General features: G+C 45.6%; 5 protein-coding genes across 9 annotated transcripts; 3 read left to right on the top strand and 2 right to left on the bottom strand.

The window, feature by feature from the left end:
• Window positions 1-251: 251 nt before the first annotated feature.
• LOC105686477 (putative ferric-chelate reductase 1 homolog) lies at window positions 252-11066 on the bottom strand. Of its 3 annotated transcripts, none has more exons than XM_012401363.3 (12): window positions 10931-11066; window positions 5038-5394; window positions 4611-4702; window positions 4346-4505; window positions 3789-3986; window positions 3529-3624; window positions 3281-3437; window positions 2972-3198; window positions 2633-2873; window positions 2433-2545; window positions 2206-2319; window positions 252-1751 (listed from the first exon to the last, which is right to left on the bottom strand). In XM_012401363.3, the coding sequence occupies exons 2-12, from the start codon at window positions 5359-5361 to the stop codon at window positions 1611-1613; spliced, it is 1863 nt and encodes a 620-aa protein (XP_012256786.2). In that variant the 5' UTR covers window positions 5362-5394; window positions 10931-11066; the 3' UTR covers window positions 252-1610. The 3 variants fall into 3 exon arrangements, with proteins under 3 accessions (XP_012256786.2, XP_012256779.2, XP_048510598.1); XM_012401356.3 differs by lacking the exon at window positions 10931-11066 and adding an exon at window positions 10274-10833; XM_048654641.1 differs by lacking the exon at window positions 10931-11066 and adding an exon at window positions 6690-6832.
• Window positions 11067-11070: 4 nt separating this feature from the next.
• Window positions 11071-15583, top strand: LOC105686515. The gene is made up of 9 exons (XM_012401427.3): window positions 11071-12291; window positions 13218-13496; window positions 13601-13864; window positions 13924-14093; window positions 14161-14232; window positions 14325-14782; window positions 14929-15039; window positions 15169-15353; window positions 15442-15583. The coding sequence occupies exons 1-8, from the start codon at window positions 12262-12264 to the stop codon at window positions 15351-15353; spliced, it is 1569 nt and encodes a 522-aa protein (XP_012256850.2). The 5' UTR covers window positions 11071-12261; the 3' UTR covers window positions 15442-15583.
• LOC110117028 lies at window positions 15436-17561 on the top strand (the record flags this gene model as incomplete). Its single annotated transcript, XM_048653753.1, has 2 exons — window positions 15436-17063; window positions 17504-17561. A coding segment is annotated over one exon (1545 nt), but the record flags the coding sequence as incomplete, so codon positions are not given.
• A 1839-nt stretch (window positions 17562-19400) lies between these two features.
• Window positions 19401-21989, top strand: LOC105686262. Of its 2 annotated transcripts, XM_012400921.3 has the most exons (9): window positions 19405-19641; window positions 19804-20067; window positions 20163-20426; window positions 20507-20676; window positions 20743-20814; window positions 20879-21180; window positions 21262-21426; window positions 21508-21606; window positions 21677-21989. In XM_012400921.3, the coding sequence occupies exons 1-9, from the start codon at window positions 19588-19590 to the stop codon at window positions 21859-21861; spliced, it is 1575 nt and encodes a 524-aa protein (XP_012256344.2). In that variant the 5' UTR covers window positions 19405-19587; the 3' UTR covers window positions 21862-21989. The 2 variants fall into 2 exon arrangements, with proteins under 2 accessions (XP_048510600.1, XP_012256344.2); XM_048654643.1 differs by lacking the exon at window positions 21677-21989 and having other exon boundaries at window positions 19401-19641; window positions 21488-21606.
• LOC105686274 lies at window positions 21936-27820 on the bottom strand. Of its 2 annotated transcripts, none has more exons than XM_020852523.2 (4): window positions 24180-27820; window positions 23297-23518; window positions 22989-23200; window positions 21936-22896 (listed from the first exon to the last, which is right to left on the bottom strand). In XM_020852523.2, exons 1-4 carry the CDS (start codon window positions 24306-24308, stop codon window positions 22158-22160), a joined length of 1302 nt encoding a protein of 433 aa, XP_020708182.2. In that variant the 5' UTR covers window positions 24309-27820; the 3' UTR covers window positions 21936-22157. The 2 variants fall into 2 exon arrangements, with proteins under 2 accessions (XP_020708182.2, XP_012256354.2); XM_012400931.3 differs by lacking the exon at window positions 24180-27820 and adding an exon at window positions 23857-24169.
• Window positions 27821-27909: the final 89 nt, after the last annotated feature.

Below are 27909 nucleotides of genomic sequence, written 5' to 3'. Positions count from 1 at the left end.
GTTGGTTCGTAGCGACGGTGTGTTACAAGGGTATGTAACATTGCCTCGATTTTAGTTCGTCGAAGTGAAAACGGGCGAACGGGCAAACGGGCGAACGTGCAACAAAAAAACCCAGTCCGACAAAAGCTTGATAAAGAATGCAGGAGTATTCTCGTTACTTCCGTCCCCCGTTTTATGAAATTTTAAATACACTCGTCCGTTACCTTTTAGAGAATCTGAAAATTATTCAAAACAATACTCACACTTTTACCTCGATTGAATACCAGATTTTATTATATTCGCACACAGAGCAGCCACGATTCTCAATAACTTATGATAATTACATGGTGAAATTTCTCGTCTTTGTCGCATATAAAGCGACCGTTCGACTTCGAAGAGTTATTGCATGATTCGTTGTTACTAAATATACACATGACAATTTCAAGTGACGGTGATTCGCCGTATCGCGTGCGAGTTGTTCTTGGACGAGGAATTGAGCGCTGCCATATAGGATCAATAATTTCCGAAAGCACCAATAATCGCCTCGGTCGCGTGGAATACACGAGCAAAACCCCCTAGCGGGTCACTCAATTCGGAGTATTCTGGTTAAAACGGAACAGCTGCGTTATTATTTAATCAGTTTCCGTAGTCTCGTAGAAACGAAACTGTTCAACGAACAACTACGATATATATCGTAATATAAGATCGCAGCGGACCCCGATCAACTTCTACTAATTAATCCTTTAATTTCAATTGCTGCCTGCTTAGCACAAAATAACATCGAATCGGTATCTCCATTGTACATCTATACGTATGAAATTAAAGAGATAAGGTCACTAATACTGTTTATGTATCGTTGAGAATATTAATCGATAAGATGTATATTAATATATAATTTTATATTTTGTAAATATGTAATGTATATGTATTGAGCACCTATGTACCTCGGATGAAAAACGGGAGAATAGAATAAATAAAAAAATAATAACTTTCGAATTTTCAACAAAATTGTTTTCCCCTCACTTTTTCTCGATGATTCGCTCGATAAATTTCATTGATAGGTAATTGGTCGATTTTTCTCGCAGTAAAAATGCACTATAGGTACAATATAAGAATTTCAAATTTGTATTTTTTAAATATCATATTAACACAGCTCGTTGGACGGCAGTTCACACGATTATAAAATATAATCGAGATAGGTATATGCGTGCGAAAAAAAATTGTATTATGTTATTTTCGAAAAACAGATCTCATTCTGCTTTTCTTTCTTTTTTTTTTTTTTCTTTTACTACGTTCCCAATTGATTCAACGATTATAATCGATGTACGTATATATTTGAAACTGTGGTTTACCGGCTCACCGCAGGACTCGCAGCGGTGGCATGACGGCTATATAATTTGTATGATTCATTTATTTGTACTTGGTACTGGCTATTACGTACATGCGTGTATACGTACCCATCCGTGAGTGTAAGTATACCTTTTTTGTCTCTCCTTTTTCTTCCCTACGCTTTGCGGTTGACCCATACGAATATAGACACACATGTACAACAGGACGTGAAAAGGTGAAAATGTGATCCGCGCGATGCTTTTCGCCGGTAAGAGCAGAGCAATTTCTCGGCTCTTGGCGGATCAATAGTTGGAAACGGTGTCGGTCAAATACGTCCAAGAGTCAGAGATCGGCGCCAGGACAACGATCACCACGAGAGCGGCGCTGAATACGCTGATAATAATGAAGTAGATGCCGAAGATCGCCTTCCTCAATCCGGCTTGCTGAAATTCAAAGTAAATTTTTCAAAACGGGAAAATCACTCGAACGATCATCACCGGCGGATCTCGTTGCGTCGTCGAACTGCAGGGTGCAGCCTACAAGTGAGGGGAATATAATTTCACCCTGTAAAATTAGGGGTGCGTATAATTGCGCCGTGAGTTGGATGGCTCCTAAAATCCGGGTCATATACGCAGTTAATTAGAGTAGGAATTCAGATTTAATTAAACTGAATTAGTAAATGAAGATCGCTTATCCAATTTACGTGGTCTCCGATTCGCGCTTGCGTCGTTTCGCCGTACAACGGATGGATTTTCACCGTACAAACTCAGTGACTGATCTTTTTCACGTCATTGTAATTACGTAGTTTTATGGCCGTTTGATCCGCGGGGCGGATTCGACGTTTCATTTGTACGATATCCAACCAGACGTTATCCAATAAACTCCGATTATACTCACGGGTGCATCTCGTCTGGCGTCCGGATGCGTCATGGCACTTCTCGCGTGCATGTCCTTCATCGGGAATGAGTTGACTCGATGACTGGCTTGCCGGTCGGAAGCACAGCCGGCGAACTTTTTGAGGGGGGAGGAAAAAAAATAAGAACAGTCGATATAACAATTTGAACAGCGGTATCGATACGCCTCTCGGCGAATCGCATGTACTATACGGAAATAGCTCTACTCACCGTAAGTACCACGTGCGAGAAAACGTGGAATATGACGAAGGCGGTCATCACCCAGTTCACCCACTCCGGTAGTTGAGCTTTGTTCGTTTGAACCGCGAAGAATATCGCGATTACTGGAATCAAAGTTCGTTATTGCGATCATTCGGAGCCGGAATCGAGGCCGGACAAAGAAACTCTGGGGATCCAAAGACGCTACTCACTTCCGCAAATGTGCGCCGCGTTTCCGACAAACCAATGAGCCCAATTAAATATGGTTCTTCGGGGGGTTCCTGGATGTGGCCTGAGCACCGCCATGAAAGGCTGAATGAAACAGAGGAGGGTCGTCGCGACCCCGAACGACGCGTGGATAGTCTCGGAGCTCCACGTTCCGATCTCAACGAAAATTATAACGAAGGCTGCGATCGTCAGTGACCACGTGAGCACCATGAAGAACCTGTGCCACTGCGGAGGACGAAGAAAATCAATGAATGAACTTTCCGAGTTCCGAATGATTTTTTTCTTTTTTTCTTTTTTTTTTTTTCGTTGGTTTTTCAACTCACCGCGAACCATTGATCCTTTCCGCACAATTGCGAACTGACCCAGGTCTGTTTGTAATACCTGGCAAGAAGCATGCCGACCGACGCTGTGCCGATCCACGCGGCTAACATGAGGGCTCCGTGGAGACGAATCAGTAGATCGCTGGCGGCGGAAAAACTTCCGATGTCCGACAGAAGCTTGGCTTCACCCGTAGCCGCTTTTACGTCGGCGTGGTACCCGATGCCCCCCGCTGCGGAGCGAAGAGTAAGAAAAATTTCGAAAAATAAGCACCAGGGATTTTTCCACATGATTTTTTTTGCCAGGAAACTCACACTTCAGAGATTTTCCAGCTGCGACCAACAAGTAGTAAGGAGTGTTGACCAGATCGTAGACTCGTCCTTGAACCGTGGACGTTTTTTCCCTCCAAAATTTGCAGCTTATAGTGTCGTCGGTCACCGTACCCGAGTCCAATTGCACCGATCCACTCGGCTGCGGACGAGAGTGGAAGAAATAAATAAGGAGAGAACGAAATAACAACGTATCGATACGATTGTCATTTGGGGAAAAAAATTTCACTCACCGTCGGTATCCTCGTGTTGGTTGTTCCGTCGTTCCAAGACATGAACAAGCCCACGTTGTTACCGTTGTTGACACACTCGACCACACTGTCGTCACCCTGTAAAATGAATCAAGTGTTACGTCGTACAAGTTGAACGTATGTTACGGAAAGAAAGAATGACCCGTGACGTAAGCAGGCCTTGCCTCAACAGCGGAAAAATGAGTCAATGGGCGCAGCGGTGGTATATGTATAGTTTTACGGCGTAAGGTCGGACGACTTACCATTTTACTGTCGTCCGAAAGTCCGACAGCGGCGTAAACGCTGTTCCTCGCGTAGACCTCGAAGAGATAACGATCTCCTCGAACCAGAACCGAGACAGCGGCCTGACAATTTTTTTGGCTGACACAGTTGACCGGATGTCCGAAGCAGTTTTTGGCGGCCCCGCATCCGTCGTAGAAGGGATCAGCGACGCCGGTAGCCTGCGGTGTCGATAAATTTGTCGATAAATTTTCTGTTCGCAAGTTCGAAAAAATCAGAAAGGACGGCGAGGCGAAACTCGTCGCGCATCATCGCGCGTAAAATCTCCGGACCACTCGACTCGTCGAACAACAGCGATAACGACAAGGCGAAAATGATCATCTGGGAGTTCGACGTCCAGTCAACAATTTCCACGGTTGATCACCGCGCCCGGTTCGTCGAACCCCAATTGCGATTCATCCGGTTATCCGATCCCTCGAGTTCCGTCTCAATCGAACAACTTCTGTACAAAGTTCGGATCGATCGCCGCGACCCGGGGATCCATTTATCGCAGGAAATGAATCCCACTATCTTTGCTTACCGTTTCTTTGACCGGAGGGTTCCAAACCGGAGGTGTGGTGGTCCTAGGTGCCGGTGCCGGGGTCGCTACGGTCTTGACGTCGATTGATCTCCTCAGTACGCTGACCCTCGGAGACTCCACTCCGACCCAATAGGTCTGATAGTCTTGAGCGAAGGTCGAGCTGCGAAGATCAAAGAGTTGAGTCGCGTGGACGTACCGCCGAGTATAACAAACGGGATAAAAAAAAAACTAGGGGGCACGATAACTCGTCGAACGTCATACGCACTTGAAAATTATGGTTCCTATGTAGTCTTCCGGTGCCTCCCAGTCGAACTCCAGATTCTGTTTCGGATCCGTGTCGCTGTGGGTTATACCGCTCTGGAATGAAGGTCAAGTGCGTCATTACGAGCCCGAAGGAGAATCGGGGAAAAGGAAAAATGTTGTTCGAGGTGCTCCGAACGCGTTACATTTTTATTACCCAATGGCGCGGTCTTTCCGTGTAGACATTTTTTTCGCCGAAATTCCATCAGGGAATTGACGTCAATCGAGATAACGATCGGGATTGAAATTTCCGAACCGATGGGCGTTAGCATATTCCCATTTATGCTGTGATCGCTTCGCGTCATCTCGAGCAATTACTCTCAATAAAAGCGTCGACTTGAGCGTTGCCGTAAATTGACACAATTATAACTGTAGCAACTAGTTCCGCTCACCTTCATTCCCTGGTCGCATTCGATGGCGTGAGTTCCGTCCGGTAGTCCCACGAACTCGCCGACGAATTTTCCGGTGTCGATATCCCGCGCGACCAGCATAAAACCTTCGTAAGCGAGACCCTGAGGACTTCCTAGGATCAGTCGAACTCTTCCCTGTCCGGCAGCCGGCAGGACTTGATACGGAGGTGGCGAATCTTGTATGAAACCACCCGGATGTACGGGCGTCAAATCACGACATGTTTCCGGTGGTGCTCCCGTGGGAAGACCGTCGCCCCCGCAAAATATAAGTCCCAAAACGAGGACCAGCCGCAACGGGAGAACCATGGCTGAGCTGTTTTCACTCTATATAAGTCTGACCTGTGCGGGGAATAGAAAACGAACTTTCAGTCCCGGCTCTGTACATACGCGAACTACGCGACGACGCTCTACGCTCCCGTTTTTATCCTCCACTAGTTATCAACCGACGACGAGATATGTGTTTTATACATATTTAAGTTGAGTTCTGAAGATGCGCGACGGGGGATCGGGAAAACGTCATTTTTCACATCGATCGGCTCACCACTCCTCTCGACCGTCCGGTTAATTTGTTGAAATCCATCACGCGTTACGAGAAGACTGGAGTTCCCCACAGGACGCGATGAGGTTCCAACCACAACCGAATAGACGAACGATCCAACTGGGGAGCGTCTTTGAATAATGACGTAAGTCCAATTGAAGCGAAACAACGGTAATCAAATTAGATGAGCTCAAGAAAACAAGGAGCGTTTCGCGGCGGATTATTTTCGATTCTTACTCCATCGCTACGCCGCGTTCCTTTCTTGTTTCACGCGGAATGGCAAGGTTACCCATAACGATTACGAGTCAGACCGAAGGTGTATTTATTTTAAGCCAGTTTCTCGATTTGTCATGGGCACAATTATTACGCAGCGATCGAGGAGTGAGAACGTGCCCGATCCCCAACTTCTGTATCTGTTCGCTCGCACCGCAAACCGACCGCAGCACGCGACTCTTTTTACGAAAGATCGCCGGTGGTTTTTTTCCTTTACCGATCTACATACAACACGAAGACGTTCATTACACATCTCAAGGGAAAAAAAATCGAGTAATTTCAGGTCTCAATTGGCGGACATAAAAATGAATGTTCGCAAAATGTGATACAGGAAAATGAGGGAGCGTCAATTTTACACCTGTACAACCGGGTGTGCGTAATTGTTGTAAAATACCCGCCGTACCGGTTCTGCGGAACGATTATAATTCACGGGAGATTAACGAGGAACGATTCGATAATGGATTTCACTTGTATCCCTATCGGAAACGGACACAATAGTTCGAGTTAGTGACAAATTTGCTTTGCGATAGCGGAAAATCGGCAGCCGGAAATTTCGCGGATTTCGTCGGGAGGTGCGAACGGCGACGCGCGAGCCTCGTTGTTTGAACGGGGCCGACCTTTCAGCACGCACGGCCGATCTCGCTATTTGCATATCTACCGGAGGAGGAATAAACGGGTCGAAATAGATTTGCGCCGAAAACTTATTCCTCCCATTTGTTTCGCACTAGCGAGAAACCGCGTACGCACGCGAAACAACGAGACGCACGCGATTTATCTCGGACGCCACGTGGTCGTTTATTTTATTACATATCACCGTACGTACCGTCGCGAGTGAGCGACGCGTTCACGCGACGCGGTATCGAGATCGAGAGATCCAGATTGAGATCGAGGTCAATCGCGTCGACGAAAAAAAAAAAAGAAAAAAATTAAAAGAATTTTTTCTCGCACAGTCAAACACGCCGCGGCATTCGTCGAATCGTCGTTGTAACAGGAGAGAGACTGTTAGCCGCTGGTCATTTCGCGAACGCGATTGAATTGAATTAAAATTCACAACGAGGCAGCGTGCGTTACCTACGTCTCACGTCACTCGTTCGCAGGTATCTTGTCACGGGCCGGACTGCGATGCGTAGGTGCGAAATATCGAGCCGCAAAATTTGATACATTGAGCAATTTTCACTCGGTTGGAAATACCGGATTGACGAACGTAACGAAAGAGCCGCGAATTAAAAATTCGCGAAATTTATTAATTCACGCCCACTCCTCGAAGCATGCCGATATTAATTCTATGCATACCATAAACACGCGGAATAGACGTCGATATAGTCGGTGAAAGTCAGCAGAACCGACTTCCCGCATACCATTTCAAACGACTATAACGAACTCGCGCGTGCTTTCTATATACGTACGTACGTACGTACCGCATACCTCGCATAAATGCATATACAGGTGAAAAAAATGATGTTCAATTTGAAGCGGCTAAAAAAATAAGCCCGACGATCAAAGAAGAAAAAAGAAGAATATCATCTCACGCGAACTCACGGGCGTCGGAATGAAGACGAAGCGTATTCGATTTTTCTCCCTGTTTTTTTTTTTTTTTTTTTCTATTTGAGTAAAAATGAACTTCCTCTCTGAGATACAGCTATCGGAAAAGATGAGCTGGTCCCCGACAATGTGGTGAACTGATATTACGGTTATACTCGCTCACGGGTGGCTCCGGAACTGCAGCCCGGTAATAAATAATACCCGAGGAATTTGAAAGGCGATAGCCCTAGCTCAAGCTGGCTCGTTTCGATATAATCTTTTATTAGATACCACTGTCTAGCCGATCGGATAAACATGTCGTATCGCGTCGGTCGTTTATCGTATTTTATTTAATTCATCTTTTGTTCTCGATGATTTTATTTTATCTCTATTTCTCTCACGCGGTATCTTATATTTAGCGGAGGCTGTTGGGAAACGTGCGGTTTATAAAAAAAAGTCGAAAACAGGTGCGATGCGGTGGAGCTATTCGATGTGGTGTTGAACCGATTGACGGGAAAAAGAGAAGAAAAATCATTTTCAAACAACGAATGAATATTCAGGGTTTTTACGTTCATTTTTCAACGACAATCAACTGCTCCAAATACGAGAGTGTAGACTGCGTTAGAATTTTCGTTTGAGCAAACAGCTTTGAAAGTTGCCGCTGTCGGCGAAAAAACGACTAATCCAATTCGGTATTGATAACGAAATCGTGTTTCCCGTACATAATTTATAGATAAAGAAAACTCTGAAATCATTACGAGACAAGTACTTGAATTTCCAGACCTCTATGCGAGATAAGCTTCTGCGCCATTCAGTTATTTGAGGGAAACGTTACGAAATATATTATGACGAATAACACGCAGATTTTAGGTGTCCCATTGTCTCGTTGACGAATGAGGACAAGGCTTTGCTCACGGTATTCATCCGCGATTCGAGAATTGTTTCTTCTCCATCTTCTTCGTTCGTATATTTTCATCGACGTCATCGATCGACGCTAACATTTATCTACAACAATTCACTCGTCTCTGCAGGTGATTCGTGTACACGCGGAGTATGCAAAATTGCAATCGCTGATACGAGCCACATGTGTGTCATCTCATGTGTCGGTGAAAATACGAACGCGGAAAAAGGCAGCTGACGTGCCGTCTACGACAATACCTAGGTACAAATCGGGCCGTGACCCAAAGAGATAAAAATATTATCTCAGACTGCTAGAATATAGTCAGAAAAATTATGACGAATTCGGCCTCGAATTAAGTCACCGTGAGCGTGCCTCGTACACGAAATAACCGCGAGGAATCGACTCGGAAATTCCGAGTCGGAATTAGTCAAAAACGATTCTATCGCCTCACAACTCGCTGTAGGTGTTCCGAGTGTAATTTTTTTTTCGGGCCGAAGAAAAGGCGGGTTTTTTAGGGAGGTGATTCTGTGCGTCAGTCGCCGAAAATGGTTGCCATTATTGCAAGTATCTTAATTGATTGTTCCGGGAAACCTGTGCGTGATTCGGTGTCAATGTTACTCGTGGCTCAAGGTGGTCTCCATAGCTACGCACTCGGCTATTCAGGGCTATCAAGAGAATCCGTAGACGGTAGTCTCGCATTTTCGCAGATCGTAACCTCGGGACGTCGCGACACGCGGAACGACACCGCGAATGAGAAGGGCAACCGTTGACGAAAAAAATTTATGAAACTACCCCGCGAATTCGTGACTCGAAGAAAAGACGTCGCTACGTTACCCTAGCGTTCTACTTTTTTTTCTTTTTTTTTTTTACTACCCCCCTCCCTCGGATTCGTTGTTCTCCAGGAGCACAATGAAGCGAGGTGTTCCTCGGGTAAGGTACGAAGAGGTCGTTTCACGTGGAATCGATAAAAGTATCGAGTAGGGGGTATACTCCTAGGTATAAACGCGTATATATATACGATTCGAAAGCGGAGAAAGGTTTTCGGTCGACTGCATTATAAAACGAACGAAAATAGCGTATACTGTCACGTGTAATTAGTGAGTTGTAAATTTGTAATACAAGACATACGAAAATTCACGTGTCGGGGAACGAATAATTTCGCGTCTCCCCGGACGACGAAGGTGTCTCCCCGAATGAACGATAACGCGGCAAAACTCGCGGCTGTTTTTTATTCGCGAAAACTATAGCTCGACAAAATCCGATAAGCTGAGTCAGTAAACGTGTACGTACGTATGATTAACCGGCATTAAAAAATTGTCGTCATCAGAGACAATGAGGTGAAGATATTTATCAGCGTTTATACCCACCAGACTAATTTATCTCACCTTGTTCCTCTTGTTTTTTTTTTTTTTTTTTCTCCAGCGAATAATCACCGCTGCGAATTTTGTTGTTGGAAACGATTCGCGCTCGTTAGTTGGTAATTATACAAGAATCTCGCTGGCGTAGATATAGGTGGGTTTATACAAATTGGAAAGGTCAACCGGTGAGTTCTCTATGAGTGAAAATTCAAGATACTGTTTCATAGAAATATGTACTAGGAGGTACGGTAACAGTGTACCACGGCTCGGACATGTTTCTTTTCTACATTTATTCCTTGTTTCTTCTTTCTTTCTTTCTTTCTTTCTTTCTTCGTTCTCTGACTTTTTCCAAATCTACGCTCGCTGCATAATTCATAGCCCCGTGACTCACGCCCAACATAACTTCCCTCGGTAGATCATATTTACAAAATCTCTGTTCGCGCTCCGCCTATAAATTATGGCATTGAACTTCCCAAACGTCTGTATCCTTACACGTCCTAACCCACGTCCGAATCCACGTACTTACGTACCCGGAAAAATATCCTAAGCGTACCACCGTTCGTGCTTTTTTTTTTGTCTCTTCATATCTAAATACTCATTTCAATATCCTATCGATGTCTTACTCACCGATTTAGCACCGTAAACGTGACGTAAGTTCGTCGATAATATATCCAGCGGGGTGATTTTTGTATTCCGAAATTCACAACGTGGAAATTGCACTTTTGGAACTGTTTTTTGAATTTTCGTTTTTTTTTACTTCTCTTTCTTTCTTTATATTTATATTCAAATTTTCGGTACTCCGTTCTTCGATGTAACACTTATAGTTTTGGATCACGCGAGAGTTTCAGCGTTGGCGAAGCCTACGTTTCGATGTCCAACGAGTCGTCCGCCGGTTTTTGAAAACAATAATATTTTCCCTTCTCTCTGTCTCCGACGATTCGTACGTTCGCCGATGTTATATGTATATTCAGTACAATATCGCCGATGGGAGTCTCGATTCGAGCGCGAATTGACTCGGCTATTTAACATGGAGCACTAATCCATTATTTTGTAGAGCTTTCGAGCCTCGCAAGTAATGTTCCAATTAATTTTCAGCACTTGTTGATTCATTGATTCACAACGCGGCGTATATTTCTAACCAGGACAACGTGAACCACACCTCGACGAGGACTGCATGGGACGCGGGTCGAGTTGAAAGGCCCTCGCTCGCGGTTCAGGGGCGTAACCGTCGTCGCGGGGCCTGGAAAACTAGAGACGTTTGAAAATTGTCGACGAAATACTCACGTTTCGAAGGGATTCGGATGGCTGGGAAAAAACTTCGGCGGCTCGACTGCCTCCGTCGGCCCGATTTCAAACCGCGGGACGATCGAATAAAATTTTCGTCGAATGATATAAAAATTGTACGGCGATTCGCACCTGTCTTCGGACCTGGAGAGAGGGACTTCGACGCGACCTCCAAACGCGGGTACCGTTCTCCGCTCGCCGTTCGCCGTCTTTCTTGCTCCTGTCCGATTCCCATTTCCTATATTCGTTCGTACCCGGTGTTGCTTTTTACCTTTTTCTCCTTTCTTTTTCTCTCCTCCTTTTATTCTCCTCCTCACTCCTTCTCATCGTCATCCTAGATCCGAGAGTCAGAAGTGAGTTACTACTCTTGCCTTTCGTTGTGCGGCCCCATCATGACCTGCATGAAATTTATTCGACGTAGGCTGGAATAATTACAAGTATACCTGGACTGAACCCATCGGGGATAGGCGTGAGCGGTTTTTACCATGAGTTTTGTACGAAAACCTAGTGGCGCGAATCAGATTCAGTCGATCGAACTTCGGTAGTGAGGAGGAATAGATGAGACCTTCGGGCGGTACCGGGAGGCCGAGAAACGAAACGAGTCCCGGAACGAAAGAATTTCTGTCATACCCACAAAAATATCGATTTCCAGGGGTGAGAACTGCGAGTCAAGGGATGGAAAGTGCTCCCGAGGGTTCGCAGGCGAGCTTTGCCGCAGTCGATAAAAGAGGGTCTTCGGAACACGCAATCGTTTATCGAGTCGCAATCTTTCCGCAGTCCAGCTAGAATATCTTACGAAACTAGTTCCGCGATCTTTTGACTATTTGGCGATGGAAGACTACCGTTATCTTGTCAACAACTATCCCCTGTCCCTAGGCTTCTTGCTCTCCGCATCGACTGGCAAAAAAATTATCAAGAAATGATCTTTTTTTCTTCCGTTTGAATACCGAATACTACGTCTTAAAAATTTACGACGCGATGACTCATTTACTACGATTCCTGATCATCTCCAAGGTCAATATCGCGATCGTATACCTACGATCGCCCGAGAGCGGAACGTACGTACGTCGTATTTACGTGCAGCTTCGAAAGCACAGATGTCGACGCGAATAGGTCCAGCATTTGTGCCGTGCCGGTAGCGCATGCGTTTCAAATTCAAAAGGGGTTTTTATCTCGGTGCCTCTGGATTTTCTGTTGGACAACGTTGAGTCAATCCGTCGTATTCGCGACATCCGCGAGAAGGAGTATCGCGCGGTTACCAGCCGACGAACGACACCCTCGACGTGCGAAACGAACGCGAATTTTGAAAAACTTGCAATAAATTCAGTGAAATGTCGGTGTTCTCGTGTTGCGTTCGCCGGGTGAGTTTGAAATTTTCTATTTTTCGTTTTTTTCTTTTTTTTTGAATTCTATTTTAGCGAAAAACAGGGGTTCCAATTTGGCGCGAAACTTAACGCGTTTCATTTCAAACATTTCGTCGCAGTGAAATATTTTTATACCGTTAGCCCGACTTATGCGACGACGAAAGGCTGTAATCGAAGCACAATTCGATAGATTAGATAGCGAATTTTATATCCGCTGTTCGATACTCATAGGGAATTACAAACGCGTCAGATAACGCACACTCGATGCTACCGGCACTTGCGGTTCTCGCGCAAGGACAAGGTCAGCAACTTCGTTTCGTTTTGTCCATTATTTTTCCTCGTTTCAAGAGACAGAAGCTAGAGGAAGATATCTCGGAGAATTTTTCCCGCTCGAGGAAAGAACAACGGAGAAAAATAAAGATTAACTCATCGCGATCGAAGGTAGGCTGGTTAAACGCGCTTTTTAGGTATCAGCCCTGCAGAATCGAATCCTCGTGTTCAACAATATGCGAACAACGCATCGCAGCCTATTTCTGCAAGCTGCTGACCTACGTGGGCACGGGACACCCCTGTCGGCGATGTGGCAAAATCGGTGAACAGCGAAATCAGAGGAGATCGTTAGAGTGGACGGATAGATTTTCCGCTATTTATAGGAGATTTCATGCCCCGCGCGAGCGTCAAAGGAGGCGGTTCGCCGTCCTTGTTCTTATCACGGTGTTATTAATACTTAGATAAACTCGATCGCAGCGTGACTAAATAATGACGAAAGATCAACGAGGATTGCATTGCGTCAGGGGGAGGTAGGGGGGGTGAAAGCGTTTCCTATAGACGCGCGACCACTTCCCATTTTGTTGAGGTCCGGCGACGGTTTAATTGTAAGTCATGTTTGACACCTTTTTTTTTTTTTCTTCTTCAATTTCCAGTCGAATCATTCCGGAAATGAAGCTGCACGGGAGCAGGAATCTCTCGCCCTTGAGGCCCCGGATATTTCCTGGGAAAATACCCTCGGGGCACCGGGTGGTATTCCTATAGACGACGAAACGAAGGAACTCCTGAAAAAATGTCTAGACTTACCCGCCCCCGCCCCCGTCACCGTTGACGAACTCATCTTGAAAAGCGACGAATTCCCCATAGCCATTCCCGTGAATAGCGTACGACTACGCAATCTCAAGGAACGCGGAATCAGCACCGACATACTGGAGGTTTGTCTCCGATATACGGAAATGAGAAGACGAAGAAAGAAAGAAAAAAAAAAGACACTCACAGGCTGAGAATCGGGTGGAATCAAAGGTGACGATTTTTTTAGGTGAACGCGAACTCCACGTACCCGCTGATTCACGAGGCGATGCTCCCACTCATAGCCGATTGGCTGAAGTACAAAAGAACCTACGGAAGCGTCGTGGAAAAAACGATTTACCAGAACATGGGACTCATCGAATTCATACAGCGTCTTCTGGAGCACAGAGCGGTCGCGTTTGTCGGTCCCAGGGACAGGTTTCTTCTCATCGACAAGACTACCGGGGCCGAAGGTTGGGAAACAGTCGGTACCGAGCAGGAGAAGGAGCCATTGGTCGGTAGAAAATTCAACAAGTTATTGCCGAATCGAAATCGATGAAAATTATTTTTCAGGTACTGGCCAAGTGCCTTTCCTACGACGAAATCAAACTCTCAGCGATGATCACGATGTCGTCGCACACGGAATTCATAAACGACGGATCTCGCGACAACAAGGGCGTCGTTACCAGCGACCCCGAATCCGTGCAGCCGCGAGGCGTCATCATAGGTGTAGTCGGCTCCAGGTAAAGGAATCAGCCGATTCTCGATCGATTGAATCCGATGACTGAGAAAATCATTTTGTCTCTACAGATTCCAGCGGGTGGGTGTCATGGAGTATCAGGACATCGTCATTTCGCCGCTCCAGAATAACATGGACAACGGGTTCGTCTGCAAAAAAAAAAACTAACACAAGTCCGAAGGACGCAGAGAATTTTCCGTTCAATATTTCACAGACGATTCGACGCACGTTTCAGGTATGGTCCAGCGACCGAAGGAACTACCGAAGAGAGACGTGGTCTTCGGGTCGCCTGGGCTCGGTTTTACGGCGAAGAATACCTTCCGCTTTACGAGGAAGCGGTGAAGAAGTTGAAGTCCAAGGAGAACAACAGGTACATGGTGGTGCCTCTGATTTCGAGGCAGTACATCTTCGACGTGGAGAACTACATGAAGAGGACCCTGCTTTCGGTAGAAATGATACTGTTGGAAGCGAACTCGAGAGCCGAAAAACAGAACACAACGGCGTTCTTGCACGTCGTCGGTTTCGGTCTCGGAGTCTGGAGAACGCTTCGGGACCAGGAGGTTTACTTTTTGAAGACATTTGAGATCGCCATTGGAAAGATGAAGAAGAAACTGAAGTACGTTTCGGATATAATGTTCGCCTACTTCAGACAGCAGAAGTGCGGAGGAGCGGGAAACGGAGATTACTTGGGTGGTGGGTACATGCTATAAATATGACGGTATAAAAAAAAAAAAACAGAAAAAGAAAAAAAAAAATAATATCTCTCACGGTATCCTGCAAAGGCTGATCGTACCTTTTGTCGGCGTTAAAATTTTCCTCGTGATTCCGTCTCGTTTTAGACATAAAGGTTCACTTCGCCCTGAGGGAACCGCACAGCAGATTATTCCGGGCTGCTGACGCCAACAAACTTCTTGTGGTCACCTACGCCTGGGACGGAAATGCTCTACCAGGTGAGAACCCCTCAAAGACGGATGTATTTTAATTCTATGGAAACCCGGGTTTCATCGATTACACATAATCGATCGACGTCTTCTCCAAGGACAATGATTATTTATATACCTACTGCTCTCCTTGCACAGGAAACGAATTTTGGTTCGGATCGTTGGCGACAAGCAGCGATCCGGCAGCCGCCGCTAGTACGCAGGTAGCCGAACTCCACAACGTCAGAATAAATTCTCGCGCCGCTGCCACGAGTCTCCACGTCGCTTCCCCGGAACACGGTATTCTTCACATAGCTGAATACGTCAGACTCCATCTTGCTTAGGTATAAAACGCTCTTCAATAAATTGCTGAGCAAATTGATGAATCGATCGATTCGTTTCAATTTCTGATCGCGCGCGCACTCCTCTCAGGATAGGGTTGGTGGTCCGTCATCGGCCATCGCTCACAACAAAGAATCGAAATCACCGTGTAACCAGAGGAGGGATACCGCGGATATTGAGTACCTGAAGACGTGCGCGGCCCGGAGGTTTGAGGAAAGACGTCACACCGATTCACCCGGCGAATCGGGTCGTTGGATACCCTCCCCCAAGCAGGTCTCAAAGGCAAAGAGGCATCCCTTTATCGCCCAAGACTCGATCGAAGAAGAAGACGGCGGAGACGAAGCCGGCGTAATTCGGACAGAGACGGTGGTACGGAAGAACGATCAAAGCCAATCCGTCGGGCGGCAATCGAGCCAAGAGGAGAATACCGGTGGTCTGAGAAGCCCGAGAGGAAAAAATTCGTCGTCCTTTGACGCCAGGGACCAGGAATCGCAGATCCCTGTCAAAAGTTCGGCAAAAATTCCAGCCACCAGAAGTCACAGCGCAGGGGCGACCTGCTACCGCAGCAGGGACACCCGCGATAAAATAAATCAGGCTACGAAATATACCAGAGAACGGAGACACACCGACACCGCCGTCGATCCTCCGGGATGGGAACCTCCGGCGGAATGTACGAGCGGAGAGGACGTGTTCCAGCCCAGTGAACCGCCGGTCCCAAGGTATTCCGGAACATCGAGTTCTTTGTCTCTCGGCTCGACGCCGATCGGAGTTCGACGCGTTGTCGGGGACCGCAGCGAGCCGAGGTCCCAGGATTTCACGAGGGGAGGAACGTCGTCTTGGGAGTCGGCGAGGAGATCCGGCGGCTTGAATCAGCGACTGCGCGACCTCTACGATTTCAAAGTAGACACGGAATGGCCGCGGAAGGTCCGCAATACAACGAGACGTAACGTATGGATCGGCAAGAGCAGCAGCGAAGAAAATGACCGTCGTAATTATTTCGATCATAACGAACCCCTGACGGTATGCCTAACGGAACGCGGGGGAAACGCGCCGTTTCACGATATGGAACGCCAGGGATTTAAAAGTGGCCGGAGGGAAACCCTCGACGACGAGGAGCGCGAGGAGAGACTTAGAATTTTTCACGATAAATTGCGTTTCAGCGAGGACCTTGGACAGCCGTACGACAGACGAGAGAGTAGGATTCTGTCCACCGATTTCGGCTCGAAAAGTTTGGAAGACAAATCTGTGAAAAGAACCACTAGTAGTGACGGGTACGTGACGCCTTTGAAGGCCCATTGGGGGTTCGGAGATCCTAAGAGGCCCAGCATAGCGTCCAGAGATTCAAGGGCCAGCTACGCCGAGATCGATGAAATGACGCGGAAGTCGAGAGTCAGCGACGCGAGCTACGTCAGCATCGATGTATTTGAGAGAGGGGTGGAGGCTCCTGTTCCTCGAAGAGCGTTTAGCCAAGGAGATGATCCGAAGGCGTTGTCGTCGAATCCGCAAACTCCACCGTCCACACCGTTGACGAAGGAACCTTTCTCAGGAGCGAAGAATTTTGAAACGAAGCAAACGGAGCATCCAAAACCGGAACGCCAAGGTTCTAAGTTCAAAATTTATCTCGTGTAGAACGACCGAGACGAATCTAAGATCTTATGAATGATATTATCAGTGGATATCGTGGACTCGTATGGGGCATTCCTCGCCGAACGGGCCACTCTTTCCAAAATATTTTTTGGAATAGATGGAACTTTTTCGACGCCTTGAGGGGATAACTCGATAAGATTAATTCGTGGCTCAATTGAGTTGGTGAATTCGTGGTCCTGAGGTCAAAATACGCGAGAAAAGCATAATAAACCCAACTAAGAGAATAATTCATTTTTTGCTCAAAAATCAATTTTTTTTTGTTTCTTCCAGAGTAATCTCACGTATAACCAGCTCCGAAATCCAAATCTGAAAGCCAAAATCATCTACTCATGCAATCGATCGAGTAAACGTCAATTATTCGCTGTTGGGAGCAGAAAAATTATAAGACACATCGAGTGGTTTTAGTCGTAGACCCACTTTGCTTCGTCGCATTTATGCATGGAGCGAAATATTCGAATTTCTCAATTCTCCAGCAAACCCGAGCTTAGCTGGAGTCAGCGTAGCCAGCAGCGTAGCGCTTTGTTGTGAGACGTCACCTTCGGGGCTGAGCAGAGGTGACGCCCCACAACAAACCGCGCGCCCGTGGCTACCTGACTCCAGCTAATGTAAGCTCGGGTTCGCTGGAGAATTGAGAAGTTCGAATATTTCGCTCCATGCATAGATGCGACGAAGCACAGTGGGTCTACGACTAAAACCACTCGATGTGTCTTATAATTTTTCTGCTCCTAACAGCGAATAATTGATGATTACTCGATCGATTGCATAAGTAGATGATTTTTGCTTTCAAATTTGGATTCCTGAGCTGTATATACCGGAGATTACTCTTAAAGAACCGAAGAAGAAAATCGATTTTTGAGCAAAAAATAAATCATTATTTTAATTGGGTTTAATATGCTTTTCTTACGTATTTTGACCTCGGGAATCCGAATCTCGAAGAAAAAATGATCTATCTCTAAAATTGACTGAGTTATCGCCAATTTTCAGCTTTTTGGGGTCAAAAATAAAAAATTCATTTTTTAGTCTATCTTAATGTAATTTGAGCTCAGGAATCCGAATCCGGAAGAAAAATTGATGCATCTGTAAAAATGACCGAGTTATCCCCATTTTTTCGCATTTTTTGGCATAAATTTGAGGATATCTCGAAGGGAAAAAATCGTAGCTCAATTTGGACAACGGATTCGTGTTCCTGAGGTCAAAATACATAAGAAAAGTGCCATGCGATCAATTTTAAAAAATAAAAATTTTTGGTCAAAATTTGAAAAAATCGTAAGGGGTACCCCTTGGAAAAATCTCAAATTTTGGGCAAAAATTTTTATTTTTTTAAATTGATTGTATGGCACTTTTCTTATGTATTTTGACCTCGGGAACACGAATCCGTTGTCCAAATTGAGCTACGATTTTTTCCCTTCGAGATATCTCAATTTTTCTGCTCCAAAAAGTGAAAAATTGGGGATAACTCGATCAATTTGGCAGATAGATTAATTTAACTTCCGGATTCGGATTCCTGGGGTCGAAATACATAAGAATAGCATATAAAATAAAATATTTTTTTTTGGTCGAAAATCGACAAAATTTGAACGAGGATTTTTTCGATTTTTGGGCCAAAAATGAAGTATTTTTAAAATTGATTCAATGACACTTACGTATTTTGACCTCAGGAACACGAGTCTCAAAGCCAAATTGAGCTACGAATTTTTCCAACCGAGATATCTCCATTTTTCTGCTCCAAAAAGCGAAAAATCGGCGGTAACTCGATCGATTTCATAGCTCAGCCTTCAGATTTGGATTCCTGAGATCCAGCTTTGAAAAAGTTCCATCAAATTCAAAAAATATTCTCGAAAAAATGGCCCATCTATCGTGGAATGCCCCGTACGTGAATTAGGAAGGAGTGTTGAATCGATCGTACTATATGTTTGATATATTTCAGCGAACGATAAAATATAATTATAGCAACCGATGTATCAAGTATTACGTTACTCGTTTGCACGATGTAAATTTGAATCGCACTTCAGGTGTTTGATATGAAATGAATTAAATATATCGTATCAAAGGAACGTCGAAAAAACGTCTCTCCCCATTATCAATCCTTACTGCCTGGTTGATAAGCGAGGATCGGAATTGTAAAGTTTCACAAGAAATAATCAGCATAAAAGTATTCAGAGTGCTAATTACTGGATCTACTTGCAAGTAATGACTCATTCACTGGCGTATCTTACCAAGAACCGGGAAGTTATGCGACCAAATCGATTCACGTGCGTCAGACCACTGCCGTTGAGCTAAACCTTTGCCGTTCACATGGAACGACGAGAATATCAGCGACTATCTGAGAGTGGGAGCGATCGAGTGATGGTGAATGGCTGGAATGACGTCATCGGAATTACGGTAGTATCAAGCATTTGCTGAATAAAAATTGCAAACAGTATCGCACCACTCACGTTGTAGGCAGCGTTCGGTCGCTTCGGCTCGCTGATAAAACGAGTCGAGTTCATAAATAGGAGACTCGCTTCCGAGGTGCGATAACTTGTGAAACATTCGTTGTCTGAGTCGGTGAAATTGACCTTGAGCTGGTCCAAGTAGGAGACCGACGAAATGCCTCCAAAACCCAAAGCTGCTTCTACAACGAAGAGAGCGAGCGCTGGTGTCGTACGTATTTCAATACCATTATTACGGGCGCGGTTTCGAACGTGGTAATCTGGATATAATGTACAGTCCGATGCGGTGGTCAGTGCCAACACCGTTGAGTTTCATTCCAGCGTACGACACAACGAAAGGTACCGGAACTAAAAAATTATCGCTGCTTAATAGGCTTCCAGGAAACGCGGTAATGCTGCGTTTTCTGAAAGGGAAATTCCCGATATCAAATGGGCGAATCGACTCGGTCTGCAGGACAGAAGTCGGCTAGACGATGCCACAAAAAAACTGCTTCAGGAATGCGTCGAAACGACGGTTCCGCCTCCCGTTACATTCGAATCACTCGTAGAAAAAAGTAATGCATTTCCTCTAAAGTTTCCCGTGCGCACGCCCTGCCTCACGGAACTGCAAAAGCGAGTCTCGAAGGAAACTCTCGAGGTTCGTACTCTGATTCGAATTTCATGAGTTCGAACCACTCCGTATGCGAAACGAAGTATTTTTTTTTTTTCTTCGTCTATTCAATTTTTGAACAGCGCAACGCCAATTCGGTCTACCCGCTGATTCACGAAGACACGTTACCGCTGATAGCCGATTGGCTGGAGAACAAGAGAGAGCGAGGAAATCCCTTGGAGAAAAATGTATACGAAAAAATGGGACTCATCGAACTGATTCAGCGGCTATTCGAACGTAGAGCGTTTTGCTTCTTGGGTAAAAGGGACTTGTTCAAGGTCCTCGAAGTCCCAAAAGGCTACGGCGGATGGGAGAAGATTGGTACCGAAGAAGAGACGCCGCCTTTGGTGAGGAGCGGTCATTGCGATCTTAATTTTCCCCACTGCTTTTTAGATAAAAAAATATTGTACGTACGAAAATTTCTTAGCTGTTAGAAAATTACATTTCGTACGACGAAGTGAAACTATCGGCCATGATGACGATGTCCTCTTACACCGAGTTCGTCAACAACGGTTCTCGAAAAAACGTTGGAATCCTGAACAGCGATCCGAAAGAGATTCAACCGCGAGGTGTTATCATAGGTGTGGTCGGCTCTAGGTCAATATCGAGAGATAAAAAGTGCGAACAAAAAAAAAAACAGACTACATCAATTCATCTTTACAGATTCCAGAAGCCCGGGTTCATGGAGTACCAAGACATTGCTGTAGCACCAGAACAAAACACCACGGAAAATGGGTAAAAGTAAAATTTGAGGAACAAATCAATTGGAACCAGTCCGACGATTCGAATCGTTTTGCAGATATGGCCCTTCCGATCATCCGAACGCTAAAAATGTGCCGGCAGGTCTCCAAGGTCTGCGGAAAGTTTGGGCACGATTTTACGACGAGCCTTACTTACCCCTCTACGAAGAAGCGGAGGAGCAGTTGCGGAGAGTGCCTAATGATTCGAGATTCGTCCCGGTGGGAAAAAAGTACATTTTTCACACCGAGAACTATCTGAAGCGGACCCTCGTAACGGCTGAAATAATCTTGCTGGAAGCGAACGCCCGAGCACTCGCAGCAAATACCACAGCGTATGTCCACGTCGTCGGATTTGGACTGGGTAAAAATTGGATCACTTGTAATTTTAAATGCAGGAAAGAAACGAGTCGATAGTCGATAGATCGTGGCGTGAACTTTACAGGGGTTTGGAAGGCCCTGCCTGAACAGCAAATATACTTCATGAAAGCATTCGAGATAGCGCTGAATGGCACGATGAAGAACATCCATAATGTATCCGACATCATGTTCTCCTACTTCCAAAGCAAATTTACCTGCGGCGGGGTCGATGACGGTGGCAAGATCGGTCGTAAGTTTCATAAATTTTGCTGGTTATTGGTCGATGAAAAAAACTATTTCCCGGTACACGGTTTACCTCTTTTTATACCAGACGTGAAACTTCACTACGGAGAAAGAGAACCCCACACCGTTCTCGAAGAGGATAAACTTCTGGTGGTAACTTACGCCTGGGACGGGAACGCTTTGCCGGGTGAGTTGCCTTCGCGAATAATCGACGAAATTTTATGCTCAAATATAATTACGTGATTTTTCTGCCGCAGGCAACGAATTCTGGCTGGGAAAGTTAGCCTCGAGTGGTGATCCAGCAGCAGCATGCAGCACGCAGATTACCGAGCTCCACAACGTCGCAATAAATAGTAGGGCATCGGCCGAAAATCTTCACATCGCCTCACCTGAACACGGTATCCTTCACGTAGCTGACTACGCAAAGTTAAAACTACAGTGATTTGAATAATTCGATGATTTTTGTACACGAAATTTTGTAAAACCGTTAAAAAACTTGGAAAATAATTGCGGATATACTGTACATTTTTTTTTTTTTTTTATGCATACAAATGAGAAATATAATTATTAAATATCAACGGCACGCCGAGGTATGATACATTGGTATGAATAAACTTTATACAAAAGTTAAAACGTTGCAAGTTAATAAATCTCACGATCAGAGGCTCGTGGGTGAAGCGCCTTTTGAAACAACATGATCGTTAGTTGTCCGCGAGAAATCCATTTCTCCCTCACCTTTTACTTTCTGTTAACACTCTTGAAGTCCGAAGTTCGGAACCCGACGGAGTCCTTACTCGAACTGATCCTTGCCCTCTTCCTTCCAACCACATTGGGGTGTTGCGTCAACGGAGAAGGTCCTTTACTTTGATTCGTTTGCTCCTCTTCGACGGTTTCGACCTTAAGTCGATTTGGGCCACCTGTACAATTCACCCCGCTTACCTGCCCGTTTCCTGTCACCATTCCCGCCCCTGCAGCGGCTCCGTTTCCGTTGATCAAAATCGCGTTTCCGTTCACCAGCGAAGATTTTCCGAAGCCGATTTGCCTCGCACCGTTTGTCGTCCCGGAATTCAATCCGACCGGCGCATTTCCACCGATGTAATGATTCGCCGCCGATCTTTCTCTCGCCGATGAATTATTTCCGGATACACCGCCGACCACCACCGGAGCAATCATCAGTAAGTTATTCCCGTTTCTGTCGCAAGTGAGAAAAGAATGACCCGGAAGACGTTGGGTTCCGTAACTGTTCGCTTTGAAGCCTGCACCTTCGGTGGTCGAATCGTTCGCGATTTTTTCCTGTTTGAAAAAACCTGGACTTCCCGGCTTACCCTGGTGTGAGCCGAAAAACGGAGGTTCGCTTTTAACGCGCGGCTCCAGAAGAGATGAATTGTTGGATGACTGAAGCGAGGATATCGGCTGAATTCCATTACGGTCCTGACCCTTCTGCCAGTCCAGGACGTTGCTGAGAAGCCGAATGTATCTGAGGATCAGAGGTAAAATATTCAACATTGAGTCGAGCGAAACGACGCGCCCGTCTGGAGCAGATACATCGGCAGTAGAGATATGAGAGACCTGATCGCCATTCGTAGAATTTCATTTTTCGATAATTTCTTATCCGGTGGATGCGTAGGTACGAGTTTCCGCAGTTCGGCGAAAGCTCCGCTCACGTTTTGCTGTCTCCATCGTTCGCGGCTGTTCGTGAATAGTTTTCTGACCCCCAAGCCACCGCTCCTAGGAACCGGGGAGCCCAGACGACTCCCGCCAGACCCAGAAATACCGTCGAGCTGCACCGTAGGAGAAAATCGCGTCAGAAAAACTGCGACTCGACGCGCAACTAATAACGAGATCAAGAAATATTATTGTACATCGACGCCACTCACGGAACTGGTCGCCCGACGTCGCTTTCCGTGCTCATCTTCGTCGTCCGTGTCGTGCGAGTAAAAGTCATCGGAAAACGCCGCTTCTTCTTCCGTATCCCGGGGTGTACCTGGTGAGTCTCCGATGTCCCCGATCTCTCCGTCTCCGGAGATCAGCGAGTCAGCCGGAGAACCGTTCTCCGTATCCGGAGCTGATCCGTTGCTGTTTCCGTACGTCAACATCGGCTGTAAACGAACGAATTGAACAAAGTGGAATACTAGCAACCCCCAACCGCGAACTCTTGTACAAAATTTATCGCGACAACCCTTTCATACCGCACGTGAAAGACGATCGGAATAAAAATGTTAAACGGCCACCGAACGTACGCGATTATTTTTTCAAGATTATGTAAAAAAAACCGCAGCAGTCACGGATCTTAGTCTCCAAGTTTTCTTATCGCTCCGACACGCGTCAATGAAAATAATTAGCGAGGAAACTTTCTCGTACTGATGCTAAAGCTGTGACGAAAAAAAAACGTATACCACGCACTGATGTTATTCCAGAAGCTAACGCATATCCTTACCATGATCCTCTTCACCTGGATGCGATTCTCGTACAGCACTGCTCGGTTTTTATTCGATTATTGAAACTGTTGATTTTTTTTCGCGATCAAAAACACGGTCTTAGGAGTAAAAATTCCGGCGAAATTCGAATTCCGTACCGACGGACCGAGTCGAAAATGATCGAGGGTCTGCAGAACCGTACCGCATCTTCTTTTTTTTTTTTTTCAAAACACAGTAGAGCGTCGTCCTCGAGACGACATTTGAAGGACCTCCAGATAATACAGCCGCCCCGATTTGACTGAAGCGATTCGGTACCGCCCGTAACATTCGTACCCTCTCTTACCACGGGATAAAATTTGCGATCCGGGGCGTGGAGACGCGATTCCTGTAGGTGGTCCTGTGGGTGGAGCCGCGCGTGATCCTTACGACACTGGCTCTGGACCAGCGCCATTCGCCCTCTCGACGACAGCATCCGGTGAACAGTACCGCTGTAACTGGACGTTTGTCTTCCCGCTTCATCATCGGGGATTTCTGGACACGGTGGTAAAACCGCAATCACTGTACGAAACGAATGTGTGTGCGTGTCGCTCGTTACCAAACGAGAACATATCTACTCGGAGAATAATTGTATTAATTTTTTTTTTTTTTTTTTCTTTCACCAGACGAAAGTCGAGAACAAAAATCGAGGGGCTCGCGAGAGCTGCTCGATTTTATTTCTCGTCGTTCGTTCATTCATTTTTCCTTGTTTCGTTTTTTTCAATTTGTTTTTTATTTTTCGCATGTTCTTGGGAGAGAATTCGTAATCGCGAAAACTAGATGCTGATAGAGAGCATTTCGTACGCCCGGAGCGGTAGATAATCAAATCGAACAAGGAAATGAGCCAAGCACGTAACACACGCTTGATATCATTTTATACAGATAAATCGTACATAATAATGCTTCAGACATAAGTGATAAGTGATAATTTCTATATTTATAACAGGAACGATGTATGTCACTGATGAGTAAAGGGAGAAATCCGAGTCCTCGATTTATGATTTTTTAAAGTTTTATTGTTACGGCCGAGAGATCGCGAACCGATCGAAGAGAGAAAAAAAAAAAAAACCACACGCACCTTCGCTCCGGCTTTTTTTTATATTTCCTCGACTTTCCCAGCCTATCAAAGTCAAATTAGCCCTGGTAAGCCTCCCGCAGTTGGCAGGGGAACCCGCGACGCGCAGAGTTAACGAAGACAAAAAATTGGGCAGCCCTTTCAGAGAGGGGGATGAATCGGGCATAGGATATTTCGGCAGCTTACCGGTGACCCCCTGCAGTCAAGTGGCGACGCCTAAACTAATATGGAGATACACAGGGGGACACGTGCGTATTGTGACAGTTTCGAGGGTCTGTTTTCTAACGGGGGGGTATCTTCCTCGTAAAATTATCACGATCGGGCTCATTGGAGCGTCATTAGAGGATCATCTGCGTGAGACTCTCGGCCTACCACTTCGGACGATTTTTATGCGATTATATAATCATACGATCGTCAGTGAACGTTGTATTTCGTTTTAGTTTCCTTTAGTTGTCGGACGAAGGAAACCCATTTTTTTCCTTTCAACTATCGGAGAATTCTGCGGTCAAGGCTGTACGCGGGTTTACTGTTAGCTCCAGAGAATCTCCAGGGACTTTGGGTATTCGGAACCCGGTAATTGGGCGTGGCTCGGAAAGATTTGGAACTTCAGAGAAAGCGTTCGGTGCTCTGCAGACACAGATAAACAGATTATGAAGTTGTTAATGCTTGGAAAATATTTTTCCTCTCCGAAAGACAACAGCGGAGATAACCGTGGCTGTTTCCTACTCGACGAACGCGGCTGTTATTGTGTCTCTTCTGTCAAAGTCCAGATTTTGTTGTTTTCGTAACATCTGTAAGCAATTAGATCGCCTTGTCGCGAAGACTCTTCAAACTGCCACGGAGGATTGCCGGTTTAATTAGACGTTATAAATGTAAATTGCGTTGTTCTACGGCCACCGAAATATCAAAATGATTCCATGAAACGAGATTTGCTCTTCGGTCTGGAAGACCATCGCTGATAACAAAATACAAACAAATTCGGTTATAAATGACCGAATATTTCCCCAAAAATTTACCACCGAATCGGAAATGACCCCCGATTTTTTTAACGTTCGTGCACATAAATCGGTTTTTCTCCCCCACGCCGCACGTGCGAAAAAAATATTACATTACGGTATCCCCATGAATTTGTTACGTTAAAAAAAGAAAACGGTCGAATAAAATAACCCGCAATCTCCAGCCCTAATCGACCCATTACCATAACTTCATTCATCCGATTTTAGACTTTCGGTTATATGGGGTGCAGGCTTTCAAACGGGTATAACACGGCGCTAGATGACCTTTTTTCGAACTCTGCGGGACCCCACGATATTTTCAATTAATGCGTGTGACCTCAGCCACTAAATTGCCACATTAGAATGATCAATAAAATTATTGCTTTAGATTCTACGGAACTTCAATGGGTGGGTGTCTTCGGATTGTTTAAAATTCATATAGTATTTTATTTATTATCTACCCAGCTGAACCTCGACAAGTATACTGAAATTTGACGATGGTAAAACTCACCAAAGAGAAAAGGTCGGAGGGGGGGAAACGTTCATGCGGTTTCCCACAGGACTATTAGCTTGTGGGTTTGCTCGAACGTGCCCTCGAATGAATTTAGTGACTTATATGTTACGATTAGCCAAAAATGTCATCCCTACGAGGCGGCAGCGTCAGACATTCATTTATGCGTGCTTGAATTTGTATCCTAACAATAATCTAATGAGCTGCCAGATGTAAAAATTTCTTCATATCGTTTCTAAAATTTCAAGAGAAATTGAAAGAAAACTTTCAGAATATTTTCCAAAATCAAGAAGCCCGCCGTGAGAATACCTGCACAGATAAATCGGTAGCGATGAGGCAAAACTGATTTCTGCTAGGATTCGTTGCACCGTCCAAATTTCACAGGGTCGCACCCCGTCGGGGCAAACGACTGCCCACAATCGAACGACCAAATAAACCGATACCTAACGTATGGTTTTACGATGCAGCGTATAAGTGTAAGCAATCTCCAACCCCAAGTCCCGTTCTACAACGTCGCCTCGATTGAATTAGCGCGTTAGAGAGACCAGAGAGGTGTTACGCATCAGCAGCGAGTCTATGCGGATCCGTCACATTCCCGTGATATGTATTGCGATATAAATGAACGTGTATTTTATACATTACCAGCTCGTATATGTATACAGGGGTGGTCGTGGAGATCGGAGATTGTAGAGGGTGTGCCAAAAGGCACGGGGGGGGCGTGCCTTTCGAAATCGGGCACTGTCCCATGAACGTCAACCACCGCCAACTATAATAATACCGGGTGACGTTGGGGGGCTAAATCAATTTCCCTTATCGCCCCGAGGCAGCCACCGACACCTACCAACACGCATTTGATATCCATCCCCCTACCTGAACAATTCGCTATTAATTTAGTTACCACTGTTTAGTTTACATCTAATCGTGCGAGCTTACTTCGTCGTGCGGCATTTTTGAAAATGTTTTCATCCCCGTATAATATTCGCACAGTTTTCTTGAAATATGTACCGATCCTGCTGATGAAGGATCAAAAACAAAATCATAGAAAATCAAATCACAGTTGGTGGAGAACGAATACAACAGCTAGAATTAAAGTTGAGCAGATTTTTTTGGGAAACGAATTTCGTACGCGCATAGACGGAGGAACGAACGTACATACGTACGTACCTATCGACCGGGAAAATAGGGACGAGGAGAGGGGGTGAAAAATCCCTGGTCCTTTGAAGAGGAGGACGGGAGTAAGCTGGGAGTGTTCGTTGCTGATAAGAGACTTGCTCACCCCGCCCACCCGCGAACCCTTACCGCGGGGTCAATGCGTTTGTAGTTATGAGAGCAGATCTGGAAGCATGAAAAATTAATCTGAGGGATTAAAGAGGAAAACAAGGCCGGAGATTAATTCTTAAGACGGTGGTAAAGAGGAGGATGAGGATCGAGTCGAGTGGCAAGTGGAAAGTGGAAA

The sequence above is a fragment of the Athalia rosae genome, chromosome 4, assembly GCF_917208135.1.
Source record: "Athalia rosae chromosome 4, iyAthRosa1.1, whole genome shotgun sequence".
NCBI classification, from domain to species: domain Eukaryota; kingdom Metazoa; phylum Arthropoda; class Insecta; order Hymenoptera; family Athaliidae; genus Athalia; species Athalia rosae.
The sequence above is the reverse complement of the archived record's forward strand: the minus strand, read 5'-3'. Positions and strand labels throughout refer to the sequence as shown.

Coding starts and splice junctions, on each gene's coding strand:
- LOC105686477 (XM_012401363.3), bottom strand. CDS start 5,361: ATGGTTCTCCCGTTGCGGCTGGTCCTCGTTTTGGGACTTATATTTTGC. Junction 4,506..4,610: donor ATAGGAACCATAATTTTCAA/GTGCGTATGACG, acceptor TGATCTTCGCAG/CTCGACCTTCGCTCAAGACT. Junction 3,987..4,345: donor ACCCTCCGGTCAAAGAAACG/GTAAGCAAAGAT, acceptor TCGACACCGCAG/GCTACCGGCGTCGCTGATCC.
- LOC105686262 (XM_012400921.3), top strand. CDS start 19,588: ATGCCTCCAAAACCCAAAGCTGCTTCTACAACGAAGAGAGCGAGCGCT. Junction 20,068..20,162: donor TCTCGAAGGAAACTCTCGAG/GTTCGTACTCTG, acceptor ATTTTTGAACAG/CGCAACGCCAATTCGGTCTA. Junction 21,427..21,507: donor TGACGGTGGCAAGATCGGTC/GTAAGTTTCATA, acceptor TTTTTATACCAG/ACGTGAAACTTCACTACGGA.
- LOC105686274 (XM_020852523.2), bottom strand. CDS start 24,308: ATGCTGTCGTCGAGAGGGCGAATGGCGCTGGTCCAGAGCCAGTGTCGT. Junction 23,519..24,179: donor ATCGCAAATTTTATCCCGTG/GTAAGAGAGGGT, acceptor GTTCGTTTACAG/CCGATGTTGACGTACGGAAA. Junction 23,201..23,296: donor GACGTCGGGCGACCAGTTCC/GTGAGTGGCGTC, acceptor CCTACGGTGCAG/CTCGACGGTATTTCTGGGTC.
- LOC105686515 (XM_012401427.3), top strand. CDS start 12,262: ATGTCGGTGTTCTCGTGTTGCGTTCGCCGG. Junction 12,292..13,217: donor TCTCGTGTTGCGTTCGCCGG/GTGAGTTTGAAA, acceptor TTCAATTTCCAG/TCGAATCATTCCGGAAATGA. Junction 14,094..14,160: donor ATAGGTGTAGTCGGCTCCAG/GTAAAGGAATCA, acceptor TTGTCTCTACAG/ATTCCAGCGGGTGGGTGTCA.